This window comes from Oryctolagus cuniculus, chromosome 10 (genome assembly GCF_964237555.1).
Source record: "Oryctolagus cuniculus chromosome 10, mOryCun1.1, whole genome shotgun sequence".
Classification (NCBI taxonomy): domain Eukaryota; kingdom Metazoa; phylum Chordata; class Mammalia; order Lagomorpha; family Leporidae; genus Oryctolagus; species Oryctolagus cuniculus.
In genome coordinates, this window is record NC_091441.1 from 100,149,475 (window position 1) to 100,172,064 (window position 22,590).

Genomic DNA, 22,590 nt, shown 5'->3' on the forward strand with positions numbered 1-22,590 from the left:
TTGTGAGCCCTGCGCCCCGAGGTCGTGTGGTTTTATTTGACCGGGCAGCATGGGATCTGTACATAATAAATAAATGGGTATAGGAACTGCGCCGTCATCGCAGGTGGAGGCGAGGATGGGGCAAGACATGGGCCGGACCCTTAGTCTGTAGCAGGACAGGGGGGAAAGCCGGCTTCCGACCTTGGCCGGCAGGGCTGACCCTGCCCTCAGAGCTCCACACGGGCATCGCGGTAGGCCCGGTCCAGGGCCCACTCGGGCTGCGAGTCCGCGCCACCTTCCCGGGCCAGGCGCGCCATCTCCTGCTGGAATAGCGCCTGCCGCGCCCGGCTGGGGTCCACGTTGATCCAGTTGTTGGCGATCCACTTGGTACCGCGTGTGACCAGGCAGCCCCCATGCAGCGAGTAGTCGTCCACGTCGCCCACCCAACCTAGGAGAGGGGTGCCGTGAGCCAGCGAGGGGTTGGGAGGGACTCCAGGCTGGGGCAAGGGAACAAGGCTTCGGGTTGGCTAGCAAACACCTGAGGGCCAGCACCTCGCCCTTTGAAACTGCCGCCCTTGCTGCGGGGGCTGTCCACAGGCCTTCCCAGCCTGAGTGCCCAGCTCCAAGCAAGGAAGGCTGCAGCATCAGGGAAGGACAGGGTTGTGCTAACCGGAGAAGGCACTCGGAGCTGGGGCAGCCTGCAGGAGTCCTCTGGGAGGCACAAGGACAGCAAACCGCTTGGAGGGCCGCCAGAAACAGCATTCCAGGATGGCGCGGCGGGGCAGGGAGCTGGCTAAGGGGAAGCTGCTCTCAGGGAATCCCTTGGGCTGGCCACAGGCTCTCACCTTGCCCGTCAGGTAGGTAGTTGTACCAGAAGACTGCCGTGCCCTGCCGGGGCTTGACACGCAGGTTCCCCTTGTCACAGTGCCTCCGGGTGTCACGGAGGTCCACGTCATCCTGAATCAGACTCTGTGGGCAGTGCAGTGTTGGGTCTCCAAGCTGCCCCCGCCACACGGCCAGGAGCCCAGGACAGGTGGCCAGAGGGAAACCAGCAGGATATGCCCCGAGGACCACTTGGGCCTTCATCCCAAGCCCAGAGGCGTTTGTGCTGCAAGGCACTGCCAGCCCACAAAAGCAACGGCCCTTTGGCCCTTACCATTTCATCGTAGGTTCTGTTGTCTGCTACGGGGAAGACGGTCTCACCCCCACCGGTGACGTTGTTCAAATAAAACAGCACTGTCATGTAGCTGTAAGGCAGGGGGGCTGCTGAGCGGGTCCTCAGCTGGGGATGCCCCCTAGGGCCCTGGAGCCACTGGGACAGGTGGGGGTGGGTGACGACAGGGCAGGCCACTGCCGGGATGTCCCTAGCCCCTCCTTCTTCCCACACACCCACTCATTTGCTGTGTGTCACGGTGTTTTGGGGGGCCCGAGATTCCAGGTGCATTTAGCTAAATCGCTGGGCCCTGAGCAAGGGCCCAGCTGGGACAGGCAAGTCAGTAGACCTGAGCCAGCACAGCCACGCCAAGAGGAGAAAGCTGCCTTCGTGCTTTGGCAGGGGAGGGGGCACGGCTGCAGAGGGCGAAGCTGAGACGTGGCAGAGGAGTCGAGGTTAACACCTGGGCCGGGGCACAGAAAGAGCTGGTGGCCCAGCCTCGCCCTTGTTTCAGAACTCTGGGCGCAGGTTTCAGCCTGGGAGGCCGCCTCAGTCTGCGCGGACTCAGGTGGCCATGATGACTGGCAGCCAGCCCATGCCTGCACCTGCTAAGTGACCTGGGGGGGGGGGGACCAGGTTGACCCAGTACTCTCCTGGCCGCTTGCCGAGGGGCATGCCCGCAGGGTACTTGCCGACAGGAGGTCTCGAAGGGGACGGACTCGTTGGCTACCAGCTTGGTGTGGGAGCAGACGGTCTCCGGGTACACGGGCCCGCTGTCCACGTGGGCGTGGTAGTGGCCTCCCTCGCCATATCGCACGACCTGCAGTGGCTCGCTGAGCTCCACAATCTCAGGCGCCAGGCGAGTGAGGCGCAGCACCCTGCCAGGCAGAAGGCACTCAGGTGCACAGCCTGATGCACAGTGGTGGCCTGAATGAGCCCGCCACGGTGGGCCCCGGGGCCTGCCATGAGCTCTGCCCCTGCCCGCATCCCCTGGGAGCCCCCTTGAGCCATCTCAGACTGGCCCTGGCCTGTGAGATCGGGAAGCGATTACTCATGCTGGAGACGCCCACCAGGTGGGACAGATGAGATTTCCACTAAATTGGCAGACTGGGAAGGTTGAGGCCCTCCCCCTAGGAAGGAGGGTATTTATCTAAAACCCCTGTCTGCTCAGGGGCAGAGATAAGGGGGTCTCTTCTCCAATTAGCAAAGAACAAATGATTTCTTTCTAATCTCAATTGTATTTTGTTTGCCCACATCTCAGACTAATTTGCCTTCGTTAATTGCCTGTCTTTCAGAGGGCCCCCATCCTGGTCTGACAAGTGGAACTTAATCCCAGGCTGGTTAATCAGTTGTGTCCTCTCAGCCGGGGCTAAGGATTCTGGGGAGGCCCTGCCCCAGCTAGGACGGCCCCAGGGGCTCACCTCTGGCGAATGGCACGCATGACGTGGTGGGCACCCTCACCCTGGTACAGCCACGTGTGGTGGCTGTTCCGCACCAGCTCACTGGACTCCGCCTTCTGGCTCCTCATGTACTTGTGGAAGTCCCGAAGGTCCATGCTGGAGAACTCCTGCAGACTCAGCACTCCTGCACAGGGCGCCCGCCATCACTGCCCACCCGCCCCGCGGAGCCACGGAGGCAGGCCGCACCGCCTCCCCGCTCCCCACCACCCCAGGGGAACCTGGCTTCTGTCATACCAGGCTCTCAGGGAAGACCCAGAGTTTGTTTTCTCAGTTTAAGGGCTGTTTTGGCCCCCCAAAAGAAGCAGCCCAACTCCAACGAGAGTGGCCGGAGCAGGGTCTCCAAAGGAAGCTTGAGCCACACAGCCAGGGCCCCGGGCCCGCGAGCACTCTTGGCCCCCGAGTCTGGCCCGGCCGATCGCCACAGTCCAGCACTCAGGAGGGAACAGCCAGGCCTGGGTGTCGTCAGGGGCTGACCACCAGGCAGTGCAGGCCAGTCAGCCCCTGGCAATCTCTCCTGACCTCAGGTCGTGGCCTGGGTGCAGCCAACCTGGCCAGGACTGTCTCCTGGGTTAGCAGTCCACCTTAGCCAAGAAGGCCAGGCTGTTCCCCCAGGTGAGAAGTCTTCTGGACCACGGAGCAGCGGCTGCATCCCCCTGGGGGTCTGAAAGAGTAGCTGGTGCTACATCCTGGCTGGCCCAAGGAAGACACTTGCCTCCCTTTGGCCCAGATTCTTCTGAGAAAGGGGGACATTCAAGGGCTGTGGGCTTGCCATCAGCCCTGTACTGGGGGCAGTAGCAGTGTGACAGTCCTCCAGCCACAGGGCCCACCCATTTCTTCACTATGGGTTCAGCAGCCACAAGGCCATCCTTCCAAGTCCTGTCTGACTGCTGTTTCCTCTTCATTTGGTCCAGAATTCGGGCATGAGGGTGCTGGCCACAGCACCTCAGAAACCTCTCGTGTGTTGTTAGCAGAGGGGGGACCATTTGCATGACAGCTCCGTTTCCTGCAGCGGTCAGCAACGTTAGCAACACTACCACTCTCGGTGCTTGGGCATGAAAACACCAAAGGGTGGCCAAAGGCAGGCCGAAGAGCCCTAGCTTGCAGCAGGGAGGTCGTGGGAGCAGACCCGACATTGGCTGGGGGCATGGGGTGCAGCAGGGTGAAGAGCCAAGCTCAGAGGCCGAACTGTCCCCTTGCTGCCACTCCATCACTCTGCCCTCTGCCAACGAGCAGCCCTATACCCATGCCACGGACTCTAGACTTTTTCTGATGAAGTCCAAAACGTCTCCATGGTCTGCGTTCTAGACTGTCACGATCTGCTTCCCGGGCCGGGGGCCAGGCTGCGTCCTCACCTCCTCAGCTCTGGCCACCACAGAAGCTGGGCGCAGGGGCTGCTTAGCTGGGGAGAAGGGCCAGGCACCTGGGAGTGGACGGGCAGCTCCCAGCGACAGAGCCACGGAGCAGTGTGAGCTCACCGTCACCATCGGGGTCAGCCTTGATTGCCGCGTACATCTCCTGAATGTTCTCGGGAGTCATCCACCGTCCACTTCCCAGGCGAGTCTGGGCCAGGACCTAAAGCACGAGAGCGTCCCTCAGTGGGGCGAGCCCAGCGGTGGAGAGCTACCAGGGCACCGATGGCCCGCCTCCTGCTGTAGAGCTACGGGCTGAGGTGGCAGCGTGTGGGTGTGAACACAGGACAGCGGCCAAGGTCCTTGGGCTAATGCGAGGGTAGGCAGAGTAGTCCAGAGGTGTCTCGGGAGGAGGCCAGGAAGAGGGTCAAGAGGCCCAGGGGACATCTGCAGCCCCCACAGGGAGCACGGCTGACTTCCTGGAGGCAGAGAGGAGGAGACCTGTGTCACATTCACAAATCCCAGGGCGGGGGAAATTGCTCAAGGCCTGCCTGTGCAGGAGGGACACGTAGGGCTGGGGGAGTCCTGGCCAGGGCACCCAGGCCCCTGAGGAAGACCAGGCTCAGTGGGGTGAGAGTGACCCCCCAGTCTCCTCTCAGAAGCCCGGGTGTGAAGGGCAGACCGAAGGAAATGCAGACAGCAGGCCACTTCAGAATGGCCATCCCATCCACCAGGTGTTCTGTGGGGTCCCGGCCATGGTAGCAAGCAATGCAGACCACAGATGTTAGCCACTCAACACACTGTGGCCATAAACTCCACCATGTCCAGATGGCGTCTCTTGCCATGCTTGGGGTCCCGTGGAGGAGGGGAGACCCTGGGCCTGAGGCCAGGGCATGCCCAAACAAGCCTGGAGTGGCGTCTGACTCCTGGGGACAAGGTCGAGCTGGACAAATGACGTGGCTGCCACAGAGGTAAATCCGGGCACTCCCGCCCCATGGGATCCCGGGATCCCAACCTCACGGAGCTGCAGGCGACCATCGCGGTTCTGGTCCAGCAGCTGGAAGAGGTCCAGCTGGCTGAGCTGCAGCGTGCTCATGGCCTCCTCATACTCCTCGGTGGGCAGGATCTGGCTGCGCTGCAGCCCCTTCATCTGGGCCAGGTGGATGATGAGCCGACACTCCTCATCACTCAGGAAGCCGGGGATTTCTGCCAGGAGAGGTGGCGGGTGAGGCCAAGGGCTGAGCCAGGACGCTGGTGCGCCCAGGATCCTCCTCCCCGTCCCCTGGAGGCCCCCAGGTTGGGAGGACTTCACGCGGCCTTGGAGCGGTCAGAGTTGAGCTGTCCTGCAAAGACTGGTCAGTGCCTGCGATGTGGGGCCCCTCTCGATGACGGCGCCGCGCGTTTTCCAGGGGAGACCTGGGGGCAAGCGGGAGCTACGCTGGATGTGGGCTGCTGACCTCCGCTTCTTCCTGGGAATATAGGGGCGATGACGGCTGGCTCCTGCTTTAGCTTTCTTGCTTGTTAGCATCATTCAAATAAAAACAAAGCACAGGACATCGAATGCTTTAGGCCAGCCTGAGGGCCTTGCCCTCCGTTCTGCACGAGTGGGTGCTTGGTCACCTGACCAGGGCTGAGAGGTCAGTGGGGTAACTCAGAGTATCTTTTTGCTTTTGTTTTTTGGCAGATTGTGGTTTCTGAGAGGATGCCCTGGCTGTCCTTGGCTTTCCCCATTCATTCTGGCACAAACGTAGATGAGTGGCTACCCTGTGTCTCTGAGCCCCTGCATGTAAGAGTCACTTAGCCTACAGCTTGGTTCCAGGGGCTGGGTGCCCACACCCAAGGCACACACAGCGTGCAGATGCGGCTTCCAGGCTTGGGGAAGTTGGAATTCCAGCCTCACACTTCGGGGAGCCCCCATCCTAGCACTTCCAGGGCAGAAGCCTCGGTCTTGCTTCCTTCTCTTGTTCCGGGAACACAGGACTTCCTTGGGGGACAGGAGGTCTACAAAGGACCTGCTTAGAGGAAGGGCCACAGGCACAGCCACCTGCAGTGCGGGCTGCCCTTCTCTCAGTCACACTCCCAGCAGTCACTGGCAAGCAGAAGGAAGGGGGCATCCCAGAGCCAGGGTGAGAGCAGTTCTTAACAGACACCAGAGCCCAGGGCATAGCAGAAACCAAGGCAGCAGAGACTGCGCCGAGGCACTGCTCTGAGCACCTCGTATACATCAGCTTGTTGAACCTCACTCATCCTGGGAGCCCAAGAACCCACCCTGCCTACGGGAGAGAAAGCCAGAGAGCAGAGAGCAGCCACCGGCCGGAGCCGCTCAGGCCGTTACCCTCCAGGACCCATGCTCACCACCAGATGTGGCGTCCAGGTGAATATGGGATCCTGGATGTGATGACGCTGAGGACAGGACAACACCGCCACACACCCTCTCCCACTCCGGCCTGCACAACCCCCACGTGCAGCACGCCCAGGAAGGGTGTGGAAACAGCCATTAGGAGACAGCCCTGCTGCACAGTGGGGTCAGACCAAACTGCTGGTCAACAGTCATCTCTTGATTGCTCAACACATACAATTAAAAAAAAAAAAAGGCAAAGAGAGCCAGCCAGAAAAGGAAAACACAGGTCCAGGTTTCTTCAGTTTATTAGGCGCCGGTGATCCGCAGGCCCGGTGGAGGTGGGCTGCCAGCCTCTGCAGCCCCCTGTGGAGCACTAATCAAAAACAAACAGCCCTGTCAGCATGTGGGGGCCTGGCCAGGTGGGTCTCAGCTCCCGGGAGCTGTGCAAACACCTGCAGGGCCTCCTCCCGGAGCGCAGGCCCAGCCCTATAAAGCCCCGCACCACAGTTCACCGAGGCCAGAACAGAGAAAGTGAATGATGGAGCGAGGGCCGTGGCTGCTGCTGGTGCTGCTGGCACTATGGGGTGACAGTGCGGCGGGGGCTCCCTGGGGCCCCACACGGTGCATGCCCATTCCCCCAGCCATGGCACTGTGCCATGACATTGGCTACACAGAGATGCGGCTGCCCAACCTGCTGGACCACACCACAGCGGCTGAGGCCATTCAACAGTCGGTCAGCTGGCTTCCCCTGCTTGCCCGGGAGTGCCACCCTGATGCCCGCCTCTTCCTCTGCTCCCTCTTTGCCCCTGTGTGCCTTGACAGGTATGATGGGGGCTCCAAGGTGTGGGGGTGGAGGGACCCCTCCTCAGTCAGGGCCTGCTCTGCAAGTGCAGAGCACCAATCCTGGCCGAGTACCTAGCGGTGCTGGGTGCTGCCAGGGCAGGGGCAAATGGAGGATTGTCTGGTCAGAGTGATTCTGGCAGAGGGAAGCAGATGGCACGGCAGCGACAAGGGCAGTGGACAAGTAATGGTGAGCACATGGGGTTGGCCCCTTGTCTGGCCCACGGCCCGTCCAGGGCTCCTGAGCATGACGAGTGATCTGCGGGCAGCCTAGAGGCCTCAGGGTTCTCTCCAGGGAGGCATGGGGGCTCTGTCTGCCCAAGGGATCCTGACAAGAGATGGAGCCCAGGCCCCTCTGCAGGCCATTTCTTGGAGAGCCCAGAGCCATGAGGCGATTCCTCTTCCCCAGCCTAACCTACCCTGTGAGCCACAGCTCCCTGTGTGACAGAGCAAGGGTCCTTCCCAGAGCCTCTGGGTGGCCCTGTCAGTAGCAGCAAGACTGGGCTCTTCGAGACCTCGAGGACCCGGCCCCTGCATTCTCTGCCACCTCCAACCCTGGTCAGAGACTGCAAGACCCTGAAGGTCTTGCAGGATGAGAGGGAGGGCCCTGCTCTCTCCCTTGAGGACCGAGTGTGAGAGCCCAGAGGCAGGCTCTCCCGAACCCTGCAGGTGCTGGGTGGCCACAGAGCTGCAGGGTGAGGTGCACTGGGAAGCTGGAAAGAAGCCTGGGCTGGGGAGATAAGAAGGGCCTTGCAGAGGAGTACAGGGCTGGGGGCTGAGCACAGAGCGGTGGGGCAGAGGGAGAGCCAGGCTGCAGAGTTGTTGCTAGGCGACCTGAGTGTCGTTGCCTAGCAACTGCGGAGCGTGCCTCGCCTCGCGGCACTCTTAGGAGCACAGAGCACCCCCAGCTGATCTGGGTGACCAGCCTGTGGTTACGCTGCCCTCTCCTGCAGGGTCATCTACCCATGCCGCAGTCTGTGTGAGGCCGTGCAGGCCAGCTGTGCGCCCATCATGGCCTGCTACGGCTACCCCTGGCCAGCCATCTTGCACTGTGGACGCTTCCCTGCTAGCCATGGTCTCTGTGTTGGAGCCGTGGCCAGCAGCTCCCGCCTGGATCGCCCATGTGAGTCTCTGCACAGCTTCCCGGATGGTTTCCCCCTCATTCCCCCCACCCCTTCAAATCATTCTCCGAGGGGAGCAGGTAAACGGATAAAAAGGGGTCGCCAGCCGCAGGCGGACTCAAAGGGAGTACCAGAGAGGGGCAAAGCAGGAGGGCCTTGTGCTGACCGCCCACCGCCACCCCCACCCCCAGCGGACCCACTGCCTCACTTGCACCCTCCCCCACAGTGCCACAGGCCAGCTGCCGGGACTGCGAGCTGCAGGTCGCAGGTTCATCCAAGGAGGTCCTAGACACGTTCTGCACCAGCGACTTTGGTGAGCCCTGAGTGTGTAGCATGCGTGTCACACCCCTTCCAAGTGCCTCCGTTCTAGCCCCCGGCTCAGTGCAAACGTAAGAGGGAATACCCAGGTGCTATGCCAGGCTAGAGCGACAACATAAATACCTGTAGGACTATGGGATATTCCTAACACGACAAAAACAAACATAACAAAACACAGCTCATGTGAAGGGGGTGGCATCCCTACGAGCCGGATTCCAGGGGGGAGCACGAGGTGGGGGACTGGGACCCCCCAGGAGCCCAACTCATCACCCGACCCCTTTGATCCCATTCAGCAGTGAAGGTCAGGCTCTCCTGGTGCAACAGTACAACCTCTGGCCCCTGGGGCTGTGACCTGGACTCAAGACTAGAGGTGCTGAAGACGGGACCTCTGCCCCCCACAGAGCTGGCACCCACCCTGCGACGCTCGCTGCAGCTGGACGTCACGTGCGTGTACAACCTCCTGCGAGGAAGGCACACAGGGACCTATGTGTTGAGCGGGAAGGTGCAGGACCACCGGCTGTTGGTAACCACAGCCTATGCCTGGAGCCGAGGCCACCGGAATCTGCAGCTGGCTGTGCGCAGGTGGCACCATCACCAGTGCCAAGAATAGTGGCTGACCCTGGCCAGCAGAGGCTGGGACTTTGTAGCCACGGCCTCTGCAGTGGTCATGCAAACCATGTATGCTTCCCCACATACACCTAAAACCCTAGTGCAGAGAGACCAGGGCTCAAGCAGGGTAGAGGCCAGCTTCCATGAAAACTGCTTCCTGCCAGCCAAGAACACGGCAGACGCAGCCGTGTGTGCTGGGCAGGTGAGACCATTTTTCTGTCCTCCTCAGGCCTGGACAGGAGCCAAGCCAATGCCCTGCTACTGCTCACAGGCAGACACCCTACACTGCGTCTCAGTGCAGGCACGCAGCCTGCCAAGAGGCTGCTTCTGCAGCCCGAGACAGACTCAGTTGCACCTGCTGGGCATTTCCCGAGTTCACAGCTCTGCTGAGCCTCGGGCCCGTAACAGGGCAGGGTGTGGCGAGGTGGGCCACAGAAAACCGCATCAAGTTGCTGAGAAACTTCAATTCTTTCCCACCTCTGGGCCTCCAGTGTTTTCAAAAGCATGTAGTCTGATGCCACTGCCTCATTGTTTCTTAAGCTGAAAAAGAATACCTTCGGAAATCCTATGACAATGCAGTCACAATTTTTAAATAAATTGTTTTGTGTACTGATGGCAATGACTCATTTACTTTTAACAGTTAAGAAAAATGGATTAAAACTCTGGCTGAGGGACCAGTGCTGTGGCACAGCGAGTAAAGCCGCTGCCCGTGATGCCGGCAACCCATGAGTGAGTGCTGGTTCGAGTCCCAGCTGGTCCACTTCCAATCCAGCTCCCTGCTTATGGCCTGGGAAAGCAGCAGAAGATGGCCTAAGTGCTTGGGCCCCTGCTACCCATGTGGGATAGCACGTGGAAGAAGCTCTTGATCCAGCCATGGCCTTTGGGGCCATCTGGAGAGTGAACCAGTGGATAGAAGATCTCCCTCTCTATCTCTGTAATTCTGCTTTCAAGTAAATAAATAAATCTGTAAAAACAAAACCAAAAAATTCTGGCTGGCTCACTGCCAGTGCCCCTGCTGCAGTGGTAGAGGTGGAGGCCACGCTGCAGGCTCCTGGCTTCAGATTGGCCCAGCTCCAGTCACTGCGGCCATCTGGGGAGTGAACCAGCAGATGGGAGGCCTTTCTCTGTCTCTGTAACTCTGCCTTCCAAATAAATAAATACATCTTTAAAAAAAAAAAAAAAAAAAACTGGTCTAAGTGGGGTCTCTGAGGAGGGTGAATCTGAGCAGAGGCCTGCCTGGTCTCAGCCTTGTCGTGGGGAACAGTGAGCTTGGTGTGTGAGAACCTGGAGGGAATAAGTAGGGCCGGGGGAGTCTGGTGGTGGCCGGAGGTAAGGGCTTTGAGGCACCAAATGAGACCTAGGAGAGAAATGAGAAATCTTGGAGATTAAGGAAGGGAGTGACAAGATCTGATCTGCTGTTTAAAGACAGATGAGGGTGCAGTGAGTGGGGTGGGGCAGTGAGCCAGACATAGAAACGCTGTCCCCAGAGAGGGGACAATGACCCAGAAACGCAGCACTTCACTACTGAACTGAGCTGAACTGGGTGAGGTCCTCGGCTGAGTCTCCGTGTTCCGAATCCTTGGGAGATGGACAGAATCTGCCGGGAGCTCAGGCCAGTCCCCAGGGGCCGCACGCCCTAGGAGCAAGGGTGGGAAACAGGAGCCCTTCCCCAAAGACAGAAAACTGAAGGTTGCACGGGGCCTTTGCTGTGAGGTGGAGGGGTCCCCTTCCACAGAGATGGAGGCACCCTGGGGTAGAATCCAGCCGAGAGCAGCTGCGGAGTGAAGAACAACAGTGGGGACTGCAGATCAACGGGCGGACAGGCAGGCGGGCACGACAGACAGACAGACAGACACTGCCCCTTCTCAGACTCATCTACACACGGCAGTCAGGAACCGCCCAGCCTTGAACAGCCCCCGTCCGCCCCGCAGCTCCCCTGTTACAGCTGGGCCCGTCACCACCTCATCGCCCCAAGCAGCAAGCAAGCCCTAGCGCTTGCCGGGTAAAACCTGGGACGCCGCGTCCACCAGCTGCCTTGTGCCTAAAGCGTGCTGGGGGAGAGGAGGACGGCAGACTGGGAGAGTTGCCGGCGCAGTTGCCCAAATCTGAATGTGTCATCTGAGGAAGCAGGGGCCCATCTGCTGGCGTCCCCAGAACCAGTTCGCCTTTTGCCAGCTCTTGCCTGTTTCCTTTACATCTGCTCTTGGGCTCTTCAGTTCTAATTTCCTGCACGCTGGGGGTCTCTGGCCCCATGGCTCACTCCTCCTCACACGCAGCTGAATTAAACAGGGACCCAGGGAGAGAGCAGGGCTGGAGCCACGCGGTGTGCAGCAGGCGAGAGCCGTTCCCTCTGCTGCTCCCGGTCCCGGACGGTGCCTCGACCCCGGGCCTCCCACAGGGCCTGCTCAAGTCTCTTTCTCTGGGAAGCCCATCCTGACTACCCTCGGAAGAGCTCAACCCCAGGGAAATCTGCCTTGCTTGTTTGCAGTCACGTGTCACCATCTGGCACCCAGGGTTTGTTCACTCTTGTATTTGTTTATTGTCTCTTTCCTCATTCCAATGTCAGCTTCAGGGGTTTTGTTTTGTTGGGTTCCCCCTGCCCCATTTTTCTTTTCTTTTCTTGTTCAATGCTATGCTTCCAGCACCTATAATGGTACCTAGCAGACCTCCATGTCATGCAGTAGCAGTAAAAATAACAGGGCCGGTGTGTGGGGGCAGTGGTTAAGCTGCCCCTTGTGACGGAGGTGTCCCATATTGGAGCCCTGGTTAGGGCCTGAGCTGCTCTGCTTCCGCTCCCGCTCCCTGCTAATGCACCTGGGGAAGCAGTGGAAGACGGCCCAGGTGCTTGGGTCCCCGCTCCCATGTCAGAGGCTCCTGGCTTTGGCATGGTCCAGGCCCAGCAGTGGCAGGCATTTGGGGAGTGAACCAGTGGATGGAAGACCTCTCTCTGTCTCACCCTGTCTGTCTCCCACTCTCTCTCTCTCTCTCTCTCTCTCTCTCTGTCACTCTGCTTTTCAAGCAAATAAGTACTTACAAGCATAATAACAACCACCGCTTGTCAGGGCAGAACTGACAGCGTAAGTGACTTGCTCAAAGACAGCATCCTCACGGCTCCAGGCATAGCCCACAAGCAGGGAGTTAAATGCCCGGCTTTGGTCCCACCTTGCTCCCTAACACTGCCTACCCTCTCCACCCGCAGCAGCCAGGCGGGGCCCCGGGGTTCACGAGGAGGGGTGCCCCGCGCTGGGATGCATGAACTTACTCAGGGCAGGGTCCGTGGGGCTGGTGCTCTCACCATGATGACACGGGTGGTCTTCGAAGGGCTCTGGGGTCCTCACAGCCAGCACTGCGGCTTGTGTGCGGGCACCAGAGGCAGGCTGCCTGGGCTCTAACGTTCACTTCTGCGAGCCAGGCCAAGCCTCTGCAGCTCCCCCTGCCTCACTCTGTCACCCGCCGGCCCCAGGGTGGGAACTACATCCACCTCCGGGAGCGGGTCTAAGAACTGAATGAAATGACCACAGGGACACATGGCTCCCAACAGGGCCACTCTGCAAGGCTTTGCTCACTGTGAGAGAATCCCAGGGTACAGGCAGCAAACGCTGGGGCAGGCTGGCTGGGGGCACAGAGGGAGAAGCCCTGGGACAGACCCCTCCTCTCAGACCGCAGATGTACTTGAGGAGTGGGATATCTACCCGGACCCGGTTATCAATGACCTTCCCCCGCCCCCCCCCCAGATGGCCGAAATAACGCCAGCACTCAATGTCTAAAGATGGTGTCACTGCAGATTACACGCTTGCTCCAGGGCCACACCGCTCGGCCCTGCGACGAGGAAGGGCCGGCGGCCGCAGGGCTCAGAGCCGGGGTGGGCAGGGTGCCCCGAGAAGCTTAGGCTCATCCTCCGGACGGATAAAAGGGCTCCTTTGAAGCAGCCATTTTCAAAACATAAGTCACGTGGTCCACAGGAGCCCCGAGTTGGCCACCCAGCCGCAGCCCCCGGCCCTTACCGAAGAGCAGCCCCCGGGCGGACTTACCGAAGAGCAGCGGCTTGAGGCTGAGGGTTCGGATCAAGTGCTCCCTGTGGCTGACCAGCTCGACCTTCCGCTCGTGCCCCACCTAAGGGAAAGGCGCACAGCGGGCCGCTGGGGCTTCAGGGTAAGGCCGCCGCGTCCCGGAGCGCCGCAGGGGGGCGAGCGAGTGGGCGCGCGCGCGCGCGGGACCCCGGGTGGGCGCCACGGGCTGAGCCCGGTCCCCTCCAGTTCGGCCCCACAGGCCCTGGACCGCGGCGGGGCGGGGCGGGGGCGGGGGTCCTCACCTTGATGCCCTCAAGCCGGGTGAGGGGGCCCAAGGTCGGTGCGGGCCGGGGCCCCTGGGCGCGGCGCTGAGGCCCGGGGTCGGAGCTCTCGTCGCCGTTGCTGTAGTGCACGAAGAGCAGCAGCGCCAGCACGTTGCCCAGGTACAGGTGCACGAACACCATCAGCACCAGAAAGTAGGCGCGCGAGCAGATGCCGCGGGGCTTGCACAGCGGCCGAACCGGCGCGTCCTCACCGTCGCCGCGCCCCGGCGGCGCCCACCGCGGACTCGCGGCCTCAGGCCGCTGCTGGCCCGTAGCGGCCGCCGCCGCCGCCGCCGCCATGGCGCCCAGGTCGCGCGCGCGCGCCCAGGGGAGGGGCCGCGGGGGTGCCCGCGCTGCGCAGTCGCCCGGGCAACGGCCGCCGAGCCCGCGCGCCCTGCGGTCACTAGGAGACAGCGCCTGGGGATGCTGTGCCGCTCCGGCGGCGCCGCCCTGGCTCGTGCGCAGCTCGGCCTCTCTGCACCTCCGACCCCAGTCTGCACCGGGCCTGCGAACTGGGTTAACCCTAGGCACGGCCGTACTCTCCCCAGGGCAGACCCCCACGCCCACCCCGCAACGCAGATACAGATGACAGCAGCACCATGAAGGCAGACCCCACCGGGAGCTCCTCCGCTCCTGGGTCAGGACGCCCCCTCCCCTCGCAGAAAAGTGCGGTCCGCATTTTCGCCCTGCCTGGAACGGGGGAGGGGGGAAGAGGCAGAGCCAAGAGATGACTCAATCCTGCAGCGGTCCGGGGCTCCGCGGAGGCCGTGGCCGCGCACGTGACGCTGGAGTCGGACTCACGGGCTTTCTGCTGGGCGTTCCTGGAGGTCTGCATCTCCGGGGGAGGCCCGTGGCAGTCAGGCCTTAGCAAGTAGCTGCCCAAAGTGCGCGCGGGGTCTTCCGGGCGGCTGTGGCCCAGATTGGGACGGTCGGAGTGGGCTCTCCAGAATTCTGATATCAGGACGGTCAGCCCCCCCGACAGTACCTCGCACAAACACAACCAGTGCTGAGGCTGCGGGAACACGCCTTGCCGCAAAGCTGCCAAGCTTTGCAGGCAGGGACAGACACCATCACCTCAGAGGAAAATTAAACTCAGATCATCACCCAGAAATAGGGGCGGGAGGGCAGAGCAAGTGCGGAGGCAAGTCTGTGCTCTGCTCTTTTCTGGTACGGCTGTCTTCAGGTGGAGACGCACATGGCCCACGACAGTGACTGACCCCCAAGGTGGCCATGCGGACAAGAACACTATCAAGGCAGGCCCCACTGGCCTCTTCCCAGTTCCCACAGAGTCTTCTCTGTCTGGTCTCAGGGCAGGCCAGGAGCTCCTGCAGGCCTGCCTCCTGAGATTCTAAACACAACGCAGGTTTCACCAGCACCTTAAGCACATGGTGCATCACTCATCCAGCCACCCTCAGGGGCCATGTTGCCAATTCTTGAGGATACTGCAGAGAAACAATGTCCCACAGAAGGAGAGGCTGTGGACTTCCCGGGGACAGAGAGGAAGCAGGTATCAGTGAGAACTGTTGTGGCTTAGCTAAACCTGGGGTGCGAGCCAGGCACCACCAGTGTGCAGCATCCCGCTTCAGACGGAGTGGGAAGCGAAACTCAGGTGGCAGCCATGCAAGGGGGGAACACTCCCCTCCCCCCACTGCGTAAAACCTGCCAGGTGCAGAGGCGGAGGCAGTAAGGACCTGGTCCTTTTCTCCTAAAATAAGTTCCAAAAGAAATGTTTCTCAAATAGCTGGAAATTCTATTACCAATTTAGGACTGTTCAAATTGCCTGCAGCGGGGCTGGAGCTGTGGCATAGCAGGTAAAGCTGCTGCCTGCAGCACTGGCATCCCGTATAGGCCCCAGTTCAAAACTCCACTGCTCCACTTCCGATCCAGCTCCCTGCTAATGGCCTGGGAAAGCAGTGGAAGAAGGGCCCCTGCACCTTCATGGGAGACCCGAAGAAGCTCCTGGCTCCTGGCCCAGCTCTAGCCGTTGCGACCATTTGGGGAGTGAACCAGCAAATGGAAGACCTCTCAGCCTCGGCCTCTCTGCCTTCCAAATAAATAAATAAATCTTAAAAATAATTGCCTACAGCTTGTCTTTTAATTTGCTCCAGTTAGAAGTCTCAATTTCAAATACAGTAGTAAAACTTCCCAAAACCATAGGACTCTCCTACATTCTTCAATATGATGAATACAGAGCAACAGAATCACACCCAAGCCTTGGTTAGTACCAGGGATCTCGCTGCTTTTTGGTCCCGAAGAATCAATGTTGAGACTATTTCCTTCCAGACTTTAAAACAGCATAATTAGGTCAGCATAAAATTCTCACATACTTTAACCTATTTCCCTGAACTGAGTTAGGCTGCCAGACAGAGCGGCAAATAGGCTGCAAGAATCTCTCACCTCTATTCTATCCACCTGCTGTCCACCGTGGGAATTTCACAACCACATCACACAGCACCATTTCTTGGCCTTAAAAACCTCTGCTCCCGGCCGGCGCCGCGTCTCACTAGGCTAATCCTCTGCCTTGCGGCGCTGGCACACCGGGTTCTAGTCCCGGTCGGGGCGCCGGATTCTGTCCTGGTTGCCCCTCTTCCAGGCCAGCTCTCTGCTGTGGCCCGGGAGTGCAGTGGAGGATGGCCCAAGTGCTTGGGCCCTGCACCCCATGGGAGACCAGGAGAAGCACCTGGCTCTTGCCATCGGATCAGCGTGGTGCGCCGCTGCAGCGCGCCAGCAGCGGCGGCCATTGGAGGGTGAACCAATGGCAAAGGAAGACCTTTCTCTCTGCCTCTCTCTCTCACTGTCCACTCTGCCTGTCAAAAAAAAAAAAAAAAAAAAAAAACCCTCTGCTCCTTTTGATGCCATGGTAGTGCTGCCTCACCCGCTGGTACCCACACAGTAAAGTCTGGGGCTTGTGTCAATCCGTGTTCTCGTCTGTAACTGGACTTCCACGGTAGTTCCTAACAGCAAACATAATTTGTTTTGCCACTTACCAGCAGTGGCCAGTGGCCCTGGGTAAGTTGGTTTTGACCAGCTACCTCACAGGGAGACGGTAAGGACTGAGTGGGCCTATGCGCAACCACCATTAGTGATTGTCTTGCAGGAACATGAACTGCCCTGGCTTGTCGGCTGACAACCATGACTTCAGTGCCCAGAACAGAACCCAACATACAAGTGATGCTCAGCTGCTGGTGTTGAACCCTTGGGGGCAACATGGACAATCCTGCCACCAGACATAGCTAGAATGTGCTGTCTCCTCTTGTCGCTTTTTAGGATCATCAAGGGTATGGTGCAGACTCCATGGCACTCTTTTCCACTGATACTCAGAGGGGCAGCCCTGTGCATGGAAGGTCTGTTAGCCCCCGGCCATGCTGCTCAGGGAAAATATTCACTTGTGACCAGTTCCGTCTGTGTGCCCAGGGACTGGAGGCTCCTGGAGGATAAAGCCTGTGTATCTTTTTTAATATGATTTTTTTTTACATTCCATAAGGTTTTTTATACCCCCAAACACGGCTTTTTGTCCCAATTCATTTCTTCATAGACAGCAGGGTCCCTGTGAAGCCACAACTCCCTCTGCCATGCTCCATGGCCCCACCTCCCATGCCTGCTTCGGAGAGGCCCAGAGGTTTTCTGAATGGGGCCTGGGACACTCACATTAGTACCCTGCCACCATCCTGGGCCATCAGTGCTGAGCAGAATTTCAGCCTCCACCTGGCGACCACATACAGGTGCTCCCTCTCCAGGCAGCTCCAAAGGGAAGGTCCCTCATCTCACGCTCACTGGCCAGACCCTTTGGGGGTTCAGGAGGCTAGGTGGACCCTTTGAAGAAAGACTCTACACACACTTTTATAATCAGAAACTTACAGTTTATTTTTGAATAAACTACTCAATGCTGAGCAGATGACATTGCCTCGATTAACTTTTTCTTTGAAGAAAAAACAAAGAAATATGGTAATCATGAAAACACTACATCTCTTTCTCTCTCCCTTTTACCCTTTGTAGGGTACAAAACTCTGCCTGACTTTTCCCCTCATCTTCCTGATAACATGAACGAAAGACAGCCACCAGAGGCACAAAAGGAAGCTCACCACAGACCAGGAGCTACAGGCCATGGTCTCGGCACAGAAGTCTCTGCAGCTCCAATGGTCAGGGCCACAGGTGAAGCAAGTGCAGGACACGGCAGCTGTGCAGTCCCCCCAAATGCAGGGTGTGACTTGGAGTACAGAGCTGCAGCTCAGGTCATGTGCAATGGGGGTGTCAAAGAAAGGACTCTATTGAGAGGTAAAGGCTCCAGATACCAGGTTACTCCTTTGCTAACACAGCATTCACACCCCACCACAGGTCCCCAGCAGGCTCTCCTGTCACTCAGTTTGACACACACACACACACACACACACACACACACCCCATTCCATTCTGGGTTTACTGGCTACAGTCCCACCTTGTTCTCCCAATCCACCCCACAGTCCCTCTTCTCACTGAAGAAGACATGAAGAGATAAACTCTAAAGGGATAGAAAGGGAAGCCGTAGCCAGCCACATACCCCATGACCCCAAGAGTCACAGCTGTCTTTTGTCTTCAAGAACGACTCAAGTTTTACAGCTTACTGGAGGTGAAAATGAATGAAAAAAATCAAAGAATTTCCACCACAATATTCCCAGACCTCCTGATCAGCTCTCCCTGATGGGCAAGGAGGCCCTGTTGAGCACAGACAGCTCTGCCAGTCTGAGTGGAGGCACTGAACAAAGCCACAGAAACCCCAGAGATCACAGATCTAACTTTTCAAAGGCCCACAGGACCATGTTCAGGACAGGCACGACACCAGGCGAACACCTGCTCCCTTGCAAAAGTTGGGTCTTCCCTCTGGTCAGCCACTTCTCATACAGGAGCTGGGACGTCAAACCAAGGACTCTCTTGGCCTTAAATTCCCAGGCCCTGGAGGCGGTATCCTCTGACAGCTCGTAAACAGGCGGAGGGGAGCACAGCCTCTCCCTCAGGAGCTGCTCGACACGTCCAGACAGCGTGACCCGGCCCTGAGCCAGCAGGCCAGTGCCTCGGAAAGGCACGCTGAAGTCTGATCCTGATGGCGGTCAGGGGAGACTGCAGCAAGTGTCCCAGACAGCTGTCCCTGACTCTGGTCAGAGCGACACTACTTGGATTCTGGCATAAGGGACCCAAGTAAAGCAAATTTATTTTGGACAACAACTCCCCTCAAAAGTGGATCTGTATTTTAGGAGACAAAAGGAAGCACCATGCTGAACCTGTGTCTCCTGTGTGGAGGATACAACCTTCCTGTGGGCTCTGGCCTCAGGAGTCAGACCCAGGCAAACCTCACTTTCAAGAACAGAGATGAGCCCACAGGCACAAGCGCCACCAGAGGTGACGACACCCCATGGCAAGAAGACTCATTTTTAACTGTCTCCTTATTGCCAAGGGAAGGTGGGGGCCTGAATGTGACCCCATGCCCATTATGCAGGCCTCCTCAACCCCCCACCATGTGTCACCCATGCTTTCCCCTTAGGACCCAATGGTGGTTAAACATGTCAAACTGGAAAGTGATGGCCGCCCTGGGGCCCACTTGCAGCACAAACATTCTGAGGCAGGATGGGTGGGCAGCGTATGTTACATTCTAAGTAAAATAGCTAGAGGGTGAAACACTCCAAGGCCAATTTATTTTTAAAAAGGGCTTTGTGTTATCCTATGGTTTGTTTGCCTTTTTTGTTGTATAATCATACAACCTCTGAAAATTACGTAAGTAATGATCTAATACTATTAATAGCCATTCAGAAAAAACTTTCCCTCCCTCCCAACAATCATCCAGGGGGAATTAAAAGTCCTGAAAAGAGGCCAATTCAACATGGCCTCTACCCTGGTAGAAACAAAAAGCAAAAAGATGAGAAGAAAACGTAAAATGACTAGGAGGTGTTGCCAGCGTCTCTCAGGAGTGGGGCCCTGGCTGCCGCCTGGGGTCGTGAGGGCAGAGCCTGCAGCATGCAGCATGGCCGTCAGGAGACCTGCAGCCACGTCTTCCTCACCCCAGCACGTCCACGTCCCAGCCTAGGTGTCATGGAAATCCTTCAGCAGGGTTCTCCTCCGCTGCTCTGCTATATGCATCTGGTTCTCCAAGTCCTGCACCAGGGAAGCAAGATGGCTGCTTGCATGGCCCAGGCTCCGGAGCAGAGTAACCAAAGCCATATGTACCATGCCAGGGGGTCCAAACAAGTCAAAACTCTGCCCTTCCCAACCCTCTTGGCAGCAGCTTCCAGTTCACAAAGCAGTACCTTGTGCCTCCTACCACCAGGCCAGTCCTCTCATCTGCCAGAGGACAGCAGGCACTTACCCCTCGGTCATAGCTGTCAGCACGCTCCACTTTCCACGAGAGGTTTTCGATCTCAGCCTCCAGCTGAGCCTGCTGGTATTCAAACTGTAAGGGCAGGGTGAGAGGATGAAAAGGAGGGGGCTGCAGCCAGGCAGAGCTAGTAGACAGAGGGACATGCAGCTACAGACAACCTTGACACTGTCCTCAGAAAGCACTGTTATTCCCTGAGCCCAGGGCCAGCAAGCAAAATCCAAACAAAAGGTTGCACAGTGGCAGGCATTTAACTAGCAGTTGACACTGGCTAAGATGCCTGCATCCCACATGGGCGTATCTGGGCTCAACACCCAGCTCTGGCTGCTGCTCCTGCCAATGGAGATAATGGGAGGCAGCAAGGAATTGGGCCCCTGCCTGCCATACATGTAGAAGATCTGGACTGGGTTCTCAGTTCTGGCTTTGGATCCAGCCAAGAACTGCTGCAGGCATTCGGGGAGTCAATCAGTGGATCGGAGCGGGTATGCACGTGCTCGCTTTCTCTGCCTCTCAAATAAGTTAAAGGGGGGGACGCTACTTGAAGAATATGGCCACATGGCACAGCCACACTAATTTCATTTTTTTCCCAGCTCTTCTACAAATCAAGCGTCTTGAAAATACTCTAATCATTTGACTTAGTACTTATAAATCTGAGGAGATAAAGCTTTGTGTATAAAGGTTTTCCTCAGTTCCTATTTACAATAGTGGAAACCAGAAATAATAAATACCCAAAATCATCATACAACCCTATAATGAAGCACTTACAGTCATTAAAAAATAATATTTGGGGTAAACATTGTGGCGCAGTGTGTTGTCACTGTGTGGGACGCTGACAACCCATATAAGAGTGCCTGAGAGAGTCCTGTCTGCTTCGGATCCAGCTTCCTGCTCATGTGCATCCTGGGAGGCAATGAGGTATGGCCCATGTGCTTGGTCCCCGTCACCCACGTGGGAGACCTGGATGGAGTTCTTGGCTCTTAGCTTTGGCCTGCCCAGCCTTCCCCTTCCCCTCTCCCTCCTTCCCATTATGGACATTTGAGGACTGAACTAGTGGATGGACGAGACCTCTCATCATTTTGCCCTTCAAATACATTCTATTAAAAAAAAAAAAAGTTTATTTATTTGAAAGGCAGAGTTAGAGGCAGAGAGAGAAGTCTCCCATCCACTGGTTCATTCCCCAAATGGCCACAATGACCAGGGCTGGCCAATCCAAAGCCAGGAGCTAGGAGCTTCTTCCGGGTCTCCCACATGAGTGCAGGGGTCCAAGGACTTGGACCATCCTCTGCTGCTTTCCCAGGTAATATGGTCAGGGAGCTACATTGAAAGTGGAGCAGCCAGGCCAGTGCTGCGGCTCAATAGGCTAATCCTCCACCTGCGGAGCCGGCACCCCGGGTTCTAGTCCCGGTCGGGGCACCAGATTCTGTCCTGGTTGCTCCTCTTCTTCCAGTCCAGTTCTCTGCTATGGCCCGGGAGTGCAGTGGAGGATGGCCCAAGTTTTTGGGCCCTGCACCCACAAGGGAGACCAGGAGAAACACCTGGCTCCTGGCTACGGATCAGCGTGGTACGCCAGCCACAGTGGCCATTGGAGGGTGATCCAACGGCAAAAGGAAGACCTTTCTCTCTGTCTGTCTCTCTCTCTCACTGTCCACTCTGCCTGTCCAAAAAAAAAAAAAAAAAAAAAAAAAAGGTGGAGTAGCCAGGACTCAAATGGACACCCATATGGAATGTCAGTACTACAGGTGGTGGCTTTACCTGCTATGCCACAGCAGTGGGCCCTACATAAATATTCTTTAAAACAAATGGTATTTACAAGTCCATCAAATAGTGACAGCTGTAACAGTAAACTGTCCTAACAATAAACAGTTATATATATATATATATATATATATATATATATATATATCCTTGTCTTACCTATACTTTTTTTTCCTTATATATACTTTTTAAAGACTAGAAAATGTTAATCAACAATGGTCATCTTTCTGGTGAGATCATGAATGAAAAGTTTTGAATATTTTCCAACAATTAACAAATGCAAACCACTTTATAAGCAGTGGGAAGAAAACTTTACCTAAGAAAATTGAACAATGGTATAAAAATATCGACTCTAACCTAGCGACATGCATGCCGATATCCTCCCAAAGCATAGGCAGGGCCTCCCAAGGAACCACAATCTTTTAGCTAATCCCCCTTTAAGCACGGTTGGTCATCTGGAGGCTTAGGTGCATGTGCCTGTCTATTGCCCAAACGACAGCACCTGAGATGCGCCTGGAGCTGCCCGATTCTGCACTTCAATAGCTGCATTCTGAGTTTGCCCTCCCAACGCTCAGGGCCCATCCTGAGCTGAAGGAAAGGGCGCCTCTGAAGCTACCAGGGCAGAGTGCAGGGACGGTTTTGCCTTACCAGCTTCTTCCTGGGTCCAGACTCCATGTAGTACGCATAGGGATAGGTGTATTGCAGAGTGTACCGACACTGCAGCAGGAGAGAAGAGAAGGGACCTGTGTCTGTGATTCTAACCTACCTCTACCTCAGGTGGCTCTGAAAACTCTTGCCCCACCATGCAGATTAACCTGGCTCTACAGGTCTGGGCTTCAAAGAATCAGAGCCAAGCCAAGGAGAAGATGGACTGGGGCAAGACATGGGGAAAGCAGAACAGAACTGATCACAGGACACCCACCTTTCCTTTTTCAAACTGTGATTTATTACCAGCACTGCCTCAGTGACTTCTCCTTCTTGGGTTGGAC

The 22,590-nt window shown here is 57.4% G+C and overlaps 3 protein-coding genes and 1 long non-coding RNA gene across 12 annotated transcripts in view; 2 read left to right on the forward strand and 2 right to left on the reverse strand.

Annotated features, from left to right (window-relative positions):
* Positions 1 to 14: 14 nt before the first annotated feature.
* On the reverse strand, positions 15 to 13,838 carry P4HTM (prolyl 4-hydroxylase, transmembrane). Its single transcript, XM_002713350.5, has 9 exons — positions 13,483 to 13,838; positions 13,202 to 13,283; positions 4,957 to 5,147; positions 4,068 to 4,164; positions 2,554 to 2,716; positions 1,825 to 2,010; positions 1,136 to 1,226; positions 825 to 948; positions 15 to 427 (listed from the first exon to the last, which is right to left on the reverse strand). The coding sequence occupies exons 1-9, from the start codon at positions 13,801 to 13,803 to the stop codon at positions 207 to 209; spliced, it is 1,476 nt and encodes a 491-aa protein (XP_002713396.4). The 5' UTR covers positions 13,804 to 13,838; the 3' UTR covers positions 15 to 206.
* On the forward strand, positions 6,667 to 9,320 carry LOC103349225 (secreted frizzled-related protein 5). The gene is made up of 4 exons (XM_051852474.2): positions 6,667 to 7,104; positions 8,076 to 8,245; positions 8,470 to 8,556; positions 8,855 to 9,320. Exons 1-4 carry the CDS (start codon positions 6,818 to 6,820, stop codon positions 9,169 to 9,171), a joined length of 861 nt encoding a protein of 286 aa, XP_051708434.2. The 5' UTR covers positions 6,667 to 6,817; the 3' UTR covers positions 9,172 to 9,320.
* LOC138844101 (uncharacterized) lies at positions 13,088 to 15,579 on the forward strand. Its single transcript, XR_011379542.1, has 2 exons — positions 13,088 to 13,322; positions 15,391 to 15,579. It is a non-coding gene; the product is annotated as an uncharacterized lncRNA (long non-coding RNA).
* A 1,762-nt stretch (positions 15,580 to 17,341) lies between these two features.
* The window catches only part of ARIH2 (ariadne RBR E3 ubiquitin protein ligase 2), a 63,952-nt gene continuing 58,703 nt past the window's right edge, over positions 17,342 to 22,590 (reverse strand). For 7 of the 9 annotated variants that reach the window (XM_070050829.1, XM_002713401.5, XM_070050828.1 and 4 more), the window contains 3 exons: positions 22,250 to 22,318; positions 19,838 to 19,921; positions 17,342 to 19,626 (listed from right to left, as the gene is read on the reverse strand). In XM_070050829.1, the coding sequence (XP_069906930.1) occupies positions 19,555 to 19,626; positions 19,838 to 19,921; positions 22,250 to 22,318 (225 nt within the window). In that variant the 3' untranslated portion in view covers positions 17,342 to 19,554. Of the gene's footprint in view, positions 19,627 to 19,837; positions 19,922 to 22,249; positions 22,345 to 22,590 lie in introns of all 9 variants that reach the window. The other 2 variants (XM_008260618.4, XM_070050827.1) reach the window with 1 other exon arrangement.